General features: G+C 37.8%; 3 protein-coding genes across 3 annotated transcripts; all 3 read left to right on the top strand.

The window, feature by feature from the left end:
* The first annotated feature begins 684 nt into the window (after positions 1-684).
* On the top strand, positions 685-2466 carry LOC143608215 (uncharacterized). The gene has a single exon (XM_077083346.1). The coding sequence runs from the start codon at positions 685-687 to the stop codon at positions 2464-2466; it is 1782 nt and encodes a 593-aa protein (XP_076939461.1).
* Positions 2467-2534: 68 nt separating this feature from the next.
* On the top strand, positions 2535-2993 carry LOC143608214 (uncharacterized). The gene has a single exon (XM_077083345.1). It carries the CDS (start codon positions 2535-2537, stop codon positions 2991-2993), a length of 459 nt encoding a protein of 152 aa, XP_076939460.1.
* Positions 2994-3077: 84 nt separating this feature from the next.
* On the top strand, positions 3078-4391 carry LOC143608213 (uncharacterized). Its single transcript, XM_077083344.1, has one exon. It carries the CDS (start codon positions 3078-3080, stop codon positions 4389-4391), a length of 1314 nt encoding a protein of 437 aa, XP_076939459.1.
* Positions 4392-11235: the final 6844 nt, after the last annotated feature.

Here is an 11235-nt window from a genome sequence, read left to right as displayed (position 1 = left end):
CCACAAAAACACAAAAAAATGTTAACATAAATAACCTTTTCCATAATGACTATGCAGTGAAATGCTTCTTATGGTGTTTCGTTTTAACTAATCACCTTTGCTATTGATTTGCAACAACATTAGGATTGTGAAATTGTCTGATCATTTGAGAGTAGTTCGGTACCAAGCTCATCCCTAACATGGTATGAATTTGGTTTAAAATAATAGTTGGTATCAACTTCTAGAACTAGAGATCTATTATTCATTGGTAGTTATGCTAATTTATGGTACCGAGAACTTTAGAAATAGGAATTCACAAAGTGACGGATTCTCAAATTATTTTAGATAGTTTCTTGAAATGTAATTACATTGTCTGCATCGTCTTTTGTATGCTTATGTTTGTTAGTTTTTGCATATGTTAAATTTCTTTTAGGTGGGTTTTTTGTTTATACGGACTTATCTTTTTTTACTCTCTCTGTTGTTTAGATATCTGTAGCCACTTTGTTGTTTTCAAGTTGAAGGTACGCACATATTATTTGTTTGGTACTTGCTTATGTCATTTGCTTTAGTATGTTGTCTCTTTGTGTACTGTTGTGCATGCCTTATTTTTTTTCCTTGCTTAGGCTGATTCAATTGTCACTTTTGTGTAGTCTTTAGAGTAGTTTTTAACTTTCAACCTTTTACTTCTAATTTTTTGTTGTCGATATGTCACGTGAAAAAAGGCCAAGAACAGAGTTATCGTCGTTTTTTAATCAAAATCATGGTCAGTCTTCTAGGCAGGCTTCTTATCGTTCTACGTTGTTGCGTAACACTCATGTAACTGCGTCTAGCTACATAGATATTGGGGACTGTGACAACGTGTGTGAGTTTTGTGACGCTTTTTTTTGGTATGATGAACGTGCTGTAGCTTCCTCTACGAGGCATCGTTCGAGGTATACACAATGTTGTAAGGGAGGTCGTGTTGCACTACCGTATCCTAGAAGACCTTATACGACTATTATTCATCTGTTTCAGCAAGCTGACTTTATGTCTAACATACGTGCGTACAATTCTGTCTTTTCTATGACCTCTTTTGGTGCTAAGGTTGACGATACTATAAACCGAGGTTCTGGGTCGTATGTTTTTAAGATAAGTGGTCAGATTCATCATTGGTTAGGTACGTTATGTCCACCTCCTAATGAGAGGCCACATTTCTTGCAAATGTACGTCTATGACACCGAGAATGAAATAGCCAACCGACTGCATCCTTTTTCCTCGGGTGGTCAGACGTCTTTATGTCCTGAAACCGTTAGCATTCTTCTTACCATAATGGAATCTACTAACGCGTTGGTTAAGCTGTTCCGCACGGCTAGGGATCTTTGTTCGTCGTCTGACGTACCTGACTTTTGTGTTCGTCTTTACGGTTCACGTGATAAAGTTTCTTATGATATGCCATCTCAAGCGTGTATCGGTGCAATTGTAACTGACCCTGATCTGACATGTACGCAATTTGATATTATCATTAGGCATAAAGACGGTGGCCCACAACGTATAAACAAGATTCATCCTTTGTATATGCCGTTACAATATCCTCTTCTTTTCCTTTATGGTGAGCACGGGTGGTCATCTGATCTTTATCTTCGTGGTGATGGCAATTCACGAGACAAAAAGCTTACCATGAATATGTACTATAGCTATTTGCTGCACGATTGTTATAACTTATATACGTTACTTTTAAGGGGCGGTCGTTTGCTACAGCAGTTCATCGTAGACGTTTACATTTGTATTGAAGAGAGTCGACTAGACTATATAAGGCTTAACCAGAACACTTTCCGTGCTGACTTCCTTCAAGGTATAAAAGACGCGGTTCAGCGTGGTGATACTGATGGTAAAGATGTTGGTAAGCGCACTGTTTTGCCCTCATCTTTTGTCGGTAGCCCACGCTACATGTACAAACACTACCAAGATGCTCTCGCTATTTGCAGAGTGCATGGTAAACCTCAGTATTTCATTACATTCACGTGTAATGTTAAGTGGCCTGAGATTGAAAGGTATTTGTCGCGCTATCCATCATTGAAGTCACAAGATCGTCCGGATATAATTGCACGGGTATTCCACATAAAACTACGGTTGTTTCTTAAATTTGTTAAGACTAGGAAAGTGTTTGGCGATATCACTGCAGATTTATATACAGTTGAGTTTCAAAAGAGAGGCCTTCCTCATTGTCATATACTTCTATGGGTGGCTCCTACAAGTGTGATTAAAGATGCCTGTGACGTTGACAAATTCATCTCAGCTGAGATCCCAGATCCTTCAGTCGACCATCATCTATACAAAATAGTTATTGATCTGATGATTCATGGGCCATGTGGGCTTCTTAAACCAAATTCACAATGTATGGTGTCAGGTTCTTGCTCTAAGAACTTTCCAAAACACTATGAACCCGAGACCTACTTCGACGACAACGGTCATATACATTATAGAAGGAGGCCGACAGGTTCTTTGTAGTTAAGAATGGTGTTAAGATAGATAGCAGATACGTTGTGCCTTACAACCGCACTCTATCTTTGCATTTCATGGCTCATATAAATGTTGAGTATTGCGGTTGGAGTATGCTTATCAAGCATCTTTTCAAATATATATCAAAGGGTGTGGACCGCATTCATTACAATATCTCAACATCACCAACTCCGATTGACGTGCGAAATAGAGGTAAATGTTCACCTATCAATGAGATTCAAAATTTTGTTGATGGTAGATTCATTTGTCCACACGAAGCTGCATGGAGGATATTCAACTTTGACATTCATGATAGAAACCCTGCAGTACAAGTCCTTGCTGTCCACTTAGAAAACATGCAGCACATTACTTTTAGGGACAACGACAACCTTGAAAATCTTGCCAGCAACACGTTCACTAGACGAACAACTTTAACAGAGTTGCTGTCTAACAACAGGAAAGACAATAGTGGTCGGCATCTAAGATACATTGACTATCTGATAGAGTATAGATGGGATCCGTCATCTAAAGCCTAGCTAAGACGATCAACAGACAAACCTCCAACGATTGGAAGACTAATTTACATACATCCTAGCTGTGGAGAAAGCTTCTTTTTGCGTATGCTATTAGGCCATCAAATAGGTTGTACATCATTCGCATCTATACGAATAGTCAATGGTGAGATATGCTCAACCTTTCGTGCTACATGTGAGAAGTTAGGGCTGCTTGGAGATGATGTAGAATGGTCAGGGGCATTCCAAGAGGCTGCCATTTGGGCCACAGATGCTGAACTACGAGCGTTATTTACTCAAATGCTGCTTTTTTGTGATATAACAGACCCATTAAAGATGTGGAATGACCAATGGCACAAAATGGCAGACGATGGGCAACGAAACTTTGGCATTACAAATGAAGATGATCAAAGACAGTACGTTCTGTATGAGCTTGAATTGTTACTTCGTTCAGGTTCACCTTCTAAATCATTTACAGATTTCGGCCTGCCTTTGCGTAGAGTTGATTTGCTTAAACAGTTACAAAACAGCCTTCTAATGGAAGAAAGGAACTACGACCGACATATGCTCTCAGTTGAACACCAGACATGCCTATCAAAGCTCAACTCTCAGCAAACCAGAATATATGAAGATGTCACATCCGCAGTAGCTTCTGCCCATCAAGTATTAGTGTTTGTGTACGGGCATGGTGGAACAGGGAAAACCTTCTTATGGACAACAATAATTTTTTCTTTGCGATCCAATGGCAGAATCGTGTTGGCTTTCGCTGCCTCAAGCATTGCGTCATTGTTACTTCCATCGGGTCGTACAACCCACTCGAGATTCAAGATCCCATTAGACGTCACTGACAATTCATTATGTCACATTAAGAAAAACATACAGCTTGCCCAACTACTAACTGAGACGTCTCTTATCATTTGGGATGAGGCACCAATGAACGACCGAAGATGCTTTGAAACACTAGACAGATCTCTTCGAGACTTACTTGATTGTCAAGATAAACCTTTTGGTGGGAAGTCAGTCTTACTTGGCGGTGACTTCAGACAAACACTTCCGATAGTACCTGGTGCTTCAAAGTCAGGAATTCTTGCTTCGTCATTACCAAGATCTTATTTGTGGAACAATTTCAAAGTGTATAAGTTAACTGAAAACATGCGACTACAGAGACCAAACATTAGTACAAGTGAACAAAACCTAATCTCTACATTTTCCTCATGGTTGGTCTCTATAGGTGATGGCAACGTTGGTACGCCCGACATCAGTGACCCACAAGACATGAAAGTCATACGCATACCTGCCCAATATCTAATACCCTATAATGACAATGCACTTACAGAACTTATACACTTCATATACGACAACGATACATTACATAACCCAGATGCGACAACGCTTTCAAGGAAGGCTTATTATATGTCCTAAAAACGACATGGTCCATGAAATTAATTCTATGGTTATCAATATGGCCCCAGGAACAGCCACAACCTATACAAGCATAGACTATGTTGTTCCTCATCCGGGTGACAACACTGATATAAGGGTTTTGTATCCTGTTGAGTACCTTAACCTTCTAAACTTCAACGGTCTTCCAACACATGCGCTTGAATTGAAAGTTAATTCTCCGGTCATACTACTAAGAAATCTCAACCCTAGAGACGGCCTTTGTAATGGCACACGACTTATAGTTACACAACTTCTACCAGCAATTGTCGAAGTGCAAATAATGACAGGGAAGTTCATAGGTCGCCGAGTGTACATTCCAAATATATCATTAACGCATAAAGACAAAGAACTTCCATTTGAATTCAAAAGGAAACAATTCCCGTTAAGACTATGCTACGCAATGACAATAAACAAAAGCCAAGGTCAATCTCTAGACAAGATAGGTATCTATTTGCCAAATCCCGTGTTCACTCATGGCCAACTATACGTCGCGCTATCAAGAGCAACCACACCAAACTCCATAAAAATTGTTATTGTTCCACATGACAACGACGATCCAGCTACAACAAAAAATATTGTCTACTCTGATTTTCTAAAAGAAATAGACACTACAGCAAACTAGACTACTAGATAACACAACTATGACACTTAACATAAACTAATCATACACACAAATATATGTTTACTTTGTACATAATTACTCAACACAGTCTTATCATAAATACACACACATACATACATTATACACCTTACATCTATTGCTTATATTGATGACCTACATAACAGATAACCTTATGGCAATGAACTTAATACGTATTCGTGACATCAAACCACGATCAAAACCGCAGCCGATACAGATAAGGGTTTTGAAGAAATGGATACCTAAATACCAAAAAGTTCTATGCTACCTGTTTGTAGACCATCATGTAAGTAGTCAACTTTAATTTCAATAAGATAATTTATGTATTAGTTTTACCTTCATTGTGACTCAAACAACACATTTGAATCTTACTAACACTTTTTTATATAGGGTGATGCTATTGAGGTAATAGCAGAACTGAATCTGCAAGAACATTTTGATGAAATTCTCAAGGTGCAAGCATGCTACACAGTTTCAAATTATGTATCTACCTTTGCAAGAAAGGTAAACAAGGTAGTAGACCACAATGCTTCGTTAAGCATTGGAATGAAGGCTATCTTTATACCTCTCAACGATGTTGACATAAGTTGCTACTACTTCAGATTTGCGACTCATCAGTCACTAGAGGCACATCGACAGGACCCAAAGCCCCTAGCAGGTAATTCACATGGATAATTTGGACTTCTTTTGGGTTTCAATTTCTGGAGTATTGGGTTTCAATTTCTACGCTTCCAAATCAGATAATAGCACAATTATTTTTGTTGGTTTATTTTTAACTTTATTAAGCTATTTTGATCTCATATCAGCCACCATTTGTGTCTTTGTACATCTTCTATGCAGACTACATCGAACGAGTTGAGAGAAAGTTCACTCAGAACACAGCCAAAGGCGATAAATTGAAGAAAATTCTCATACAAGACGAATGTACACATGAAGTGAAATATTAACAATTTTATTTAGTTATGCATTCCTGATTATAAAGGCTAATAAAGTCTAAATTGTGAAACCAAACTGGTCGAAACCAAACCGTTAGTACGGTTATGTTTGGTTCAGTTTTAAATCTCAACAGTTCGGCTATAGTTTTCAATAATAGGAAACGCTAATAACGGTTTGGCTCGCGCTTTTACGAAAAACTGTCAAAATTATAATTTTATAATTTGCCAGCCAAATGAGAACTTATTATTAAAAAACCGTCGCGTTTTGTTTGGTGGTTTAGTGGAATGTCCCTCTTTATTGTGGATGCTGTAAGGGTGTGAATGATACAAGCTGACATACCTTACTTCAACAGGAATAAAGAGGTCGAGATAACATTCTGGAAAGATATGGAACATCTTGCAAGTAATGACATACGTGAAGGCGACTAATTGCCATAACATCAACAATTGCATCGATATACAGAGGTACGATGCAATCTTTAGATAGTTTCTATCTTTAAATCCAACACCCATCTGCAGTGGCACAGTTGGAAACTACAAGAGCCACGACCATACACATCAACCCTACATTCACCGAATTCAAAGAAAAGGTTGCCAACATTGAAAGCTATTCCGCCTCTTCAAACTATGTGTACCATACCACCAAATGCTCAACAACAATCCAGGAAACAAGGTAATCACCACCTCATGTTAAATTCATCAGAAGTTGGATATTAAATTGGAATTGGTTTCTAAATCAATCAGTAGTGTCAAAATCAGTTTTTACAATCTGTCGTTCTATATAGGTAAAATGGTTTTTTTTTTCTGTGGGGTCACTAACAATCAAGTTTTCCACAGCAGTCAAATTATAAATGTGTTGCTCGCATAAAGACTTTGAAGCTCATCGGACGTGGTATACTGTCAAGTGTTCAAAATGCACACGGAAAACTAGAGGAGCAAGAAGACAACTACGTCTGCAAAGATCATGACAACATGGAACCAAGATTCAGGTAGTAATACACAACATAAAAAATACCAACTTACCAAATTTTACTAACTATATAACTTTTATGGTTTCAGCTATTGTATCAACGGTTCCATCATAGACGATACAGCAACAACAAAAGTCGTCTTCCTTCAATGATGCCATGTCATATATACTCAAAATCCCTTGCAAGACATTGGTCGTTCAAGGTGCAAATAATGATCCAAAAGTCATCCCACATGAACTCGCGGCGCAAATCGGTCAACTTAAACTCTTTGAATTAACAATGAAAGCAGACCGAACGATCATTGTCAACAAAGCTACAAACATTGGAGATGGCCCAGCCACTCATTACCCAAAGACTAATTGAAAGACCCCTTACAATCACACCAGCAACACCCGATCCAAAAATAACCGGGTCAAAAAGACAGGAACCAGACACACCAGGTAACACCATCCCTAACTACATCAAAACACAATGCATATACTAACTTTAGCCTTTAAATGATTGTCAGGTTCAGATACGACATCCCAAAGGTGAAAGACCAAAAGACTACCAACTGAAGCTAACGAAGCTGGGAAGACTATTTGCTAAGGACAAAAAGGCCAATACATAGCCAATATCTGATTAGGCGGGCCAACCGACTTTTGTAAACGTTTTGTCTTCTATAAACTATTACTAACCTAAATATGATAGGAAGGTTATGTAAGCTGCATAAAATAGCAGCTACTAATATGTGGCTTCAATGATTAAGATTTTGTAAATAGAAAATGCAGCCACTTTATGTAAGCCTCTAAACATGGCAAATACTATTACAATGACTAATATAACTTACATAAGCAAATTGTAAGTTTCAGTTAGTTTTCATTCTTAACATTTGGCCTAACAACACCTTCAATAACATTAACAACCCCGCGCAACCCGGCGTGGTCTAAAACCTAGTGGAAATTTAACTTGGAAAGTCAAAGGAACAGTTTACAAAAAGATACTATTACAAATGACAATTTCGACTTTGCAAAGTCATCCAGTCTAGAGCATTCCCATCCCATCCCATCCTCTAAATCTTTTGTGAGTGGAGTTTGTAAATTATAGGGTGTGCCTTTGAGTGATTGTGCGTGTAAATAATAGGGTGGAGAGAAAAAAGATAATGATTTTTGTAAATTTGGGGAAAAGGTAATGATTTTTTGTAAATTATAGGGTGGAAAGAGAAAACTGTAATGATAAAAGTATAAAAAATATTATTTAATTAAACAGTAGAGAGAAATGTAGTGTTTTTTAATGTAATTATTGTCACACCCCAATCTAAGAAGAAAATGTCGGGGCGTGATCCGATTGCTCCACAGCTCAAATATACTATCATAATATAAATGTGACAATATCTATTTACTTATTTTATTTCAAACATACACACAATATTCAAATATAAAAAACAATTCAATACGTATATATAACAAATTTAAATTAATGTTTGTATTCATTAAAACCCTAAGGTCTTTCTAAGTGTCCCATTCTTCGACTTCAATTCAATAGCAACCTGCATATGCGTAGAAAATAGAGTTTGTCAATAACACATGTTGAGTGAGTTTATCACCAATTTTGTAATAAATAATGTTAATATAATAGATAAAAGAAATAAAGCAAAACTTAATAAATGCGGTAATGAAATCAAACTATGAGCAAATACTGTGTCAATTAAACCATTGCCAAGCGAATCGGGCACCGGTAAATTAACCATGAGCAAATAATAATGTACCGAACGTTGAATCTGACAAGACCCGAGCCCCGGTGCGGAAGCGTGAATAATGGTCGTTATTAACGGTGGAGCTCGGATCTGAGCTAGGATCGAATCGTATTCACTCTTGAAAGGTGTTTTGGACGGAAGAGTGGTGTTTGGAGAGAGCCTGAATCGATTACAATGAACAATAGACTGGATGAACAAATATATGTAATCGAAACACAAATAAAGAAGTGGTAGTATGATTTCATTAGTCAAAAGATTGTCATACAGAGCACTCATACATACAATCAAGTTCAGCCACCTCCAGGAGAGCTCATCCTAGAGGCGGCGGCTCTCTCTAAGAGATAAAACCCTAATTTCACACAATACACAATACACCTCATGCTGGACAAATTAACAAATATATCTATTTATGCTAGTCTAGCATGTCTTGGTCTTCAAGCCATCCACCCTTGGTTGAGACCAAAAATATTAATTATTTTTCACCCATAATAATAATAATTCGATGCGTCGGTCTAAAATATAAGTCCCAACAATCTCCCCCTTAAATCGATGCCATCGAATTTTCTTCCATGACCACCTCAAAAACTCGTTGTCTTCCGTTGAAATTCTCCCCCTCACGTTAAGCTTCTCCCGTTGTTCATTTTAGATCATTTCTCCTATATCACATTCAGATACATTTGTATGGGCATATGAACATGGCTTTGAACTTCAGCAATCAACTTCAAGTATCAAGGTCATCACAAAAAGAAATAAACTCAATGTGATCATCAAATAATCTTCCATTCTTCAAACTTGTTTCATTCCTTGTAAATCATCTTCAAACCATTCCCTGAATCAAGATAGCATTCAAGTCAACCATAACCCGTTCTTGATTGTCAAGTGGCTCTTTTCATAGGAGGTTAAACTCTACTGATCATACCGTTCACCATGTTACTAGTGATGACTCTATCTTCTCAACCGTACTAGGACATCTGAAAACTCACAAACATTGAAACATCTCTAAAGAATCTGGATTATCGATCTTGATCAACTTTTCCTTAACTTGAGTCTTTTCACTTGATTATTTTCAATGATATTCAAGAATTTTTACTCCCCAATTTCGTTGCAAATGTCTTTGAAAATTGTGTCTTCTAATCAAGTATGGGTGAAACAACCTTGACCATCCTGATCAAGTTTGTTGATTCTGTAATAAACAAAGATAAACAAAACATTATGTTGGTTGACACTCATAAGTTATTAAATCCGTAAGCTTGGTGGTATCAGAGCTTGAGTAAGCTCGCTAAACGGCCACGGGACTGAAGGTGTGTGATAAAGCTTGAAGATTTCCTCAGTTTTACTGCTACAAATCTCAGATCTGATAAAAATGGATGACCAGGAAGTTTCCACCAACAAGATTCCAAGGTTGCTTGGACAGGAAAACTTCATCAAATGGAATGTGCTCTTCGAAGCAGCCGTCAGCTACAACGACCCAGAGCTTTGGACTTCCATCATTGAAGGAAACTATGTTCCCTCAACAGCTCCAAACAACAATGCCACCGTTGAGCTAAAAATGAAGAAACGAGACGATAGGCATTGTCTATGCTGAAGTTAGGGTTTTCTCTGGGAAATTTTGACAACTGTCAATCATCATAAGACCACAAGGGTATGTATGATGCAGTTATCGAAATGTTTGAAGGGAATACTGAACTTAGAGACATCAAGAAAGACATACAGAAGCAACAACTAGACAGGTTCAAGTTTAAGGACGTGGAAAGACTGAAATCAGTGTTACAGAGGTTTATGACAATCGTGAATGATATAAGAACAACTGATTTACAAATCTCTGACTTTGAGCTGAACAAAAGCTTTTATCATCATTGTCCGGGGAATGGTACCTGCTAGCAAGTTTATCAAAGAAAAGGCCAGTTTTCCGAACTTCAAGTTAGATGATGTGATTGCCTTTCTCAAGGCTGCAGAACATGAGATGATAGAGAACCATATGATAAAGGAGGACAAGCCAAGCTTTCAAGTGAACAATGCTCTTGTAGCACTAATAGGCAACTTCTCAATCAAGACCCAGCAGCCTATTATTGAGGAACCATCAGATACAAGTTCAACTTGCAGTGGCCAATCAAGATTCAATGTTCAGCGGATTGAAGATGACATTCCCTCTACAGCAAATGGGCAGTCAACATTCTTGCAGAACAATAATGGTCAAGGAATAGATTATCAAGCATTATTTTCCATGTTTACCGAGTGATATCACCGCTTTTGTAGCCAAGAATCTGATAAACACAAGCATTGTGCAAGAAGATCTAGAACAAATAGATGCTGATGATTTAGAGGACATGGACATAAAATGGCAGGCAGCTATGTTGGCAGTAAGAAGCAAAAGGTTGTATAACAGAACTGGCAGAACAAGTTTCAATGGGCCAAATGAAAGAATTGGGTTTGACAAATCAAAGGCTATCTGTTATAACTGTCAACAACCAAGACATTTTGCTAGAGAGTGTAACATGCCCAAGCAAGTCGGAAATCAAGTTAACCAAAATCAATTCTATCA

This window comes from Bidens hawaiensis, unplaced genomic scaffold, assembly GCF_021521415.1.
Source record: "Bidens hawaiensis isolate Kalapana, Puna unplaced genomic scaffold, B.hawaiensis_p1.1 tig00108508_1, whole genome shotgun sequence".
In the NCBI taxonomy this organism is placed as follows: domain Eukaryota; kingdom Viridiplantae; phylum Streptophyta; class Magnoliopsida; order Asterales; family Asteraceae; genus Bidens; species Bidens hawaiensis.
This window is presented reverse-complemented; position numbering and strand designations above follow the sequence as displayed.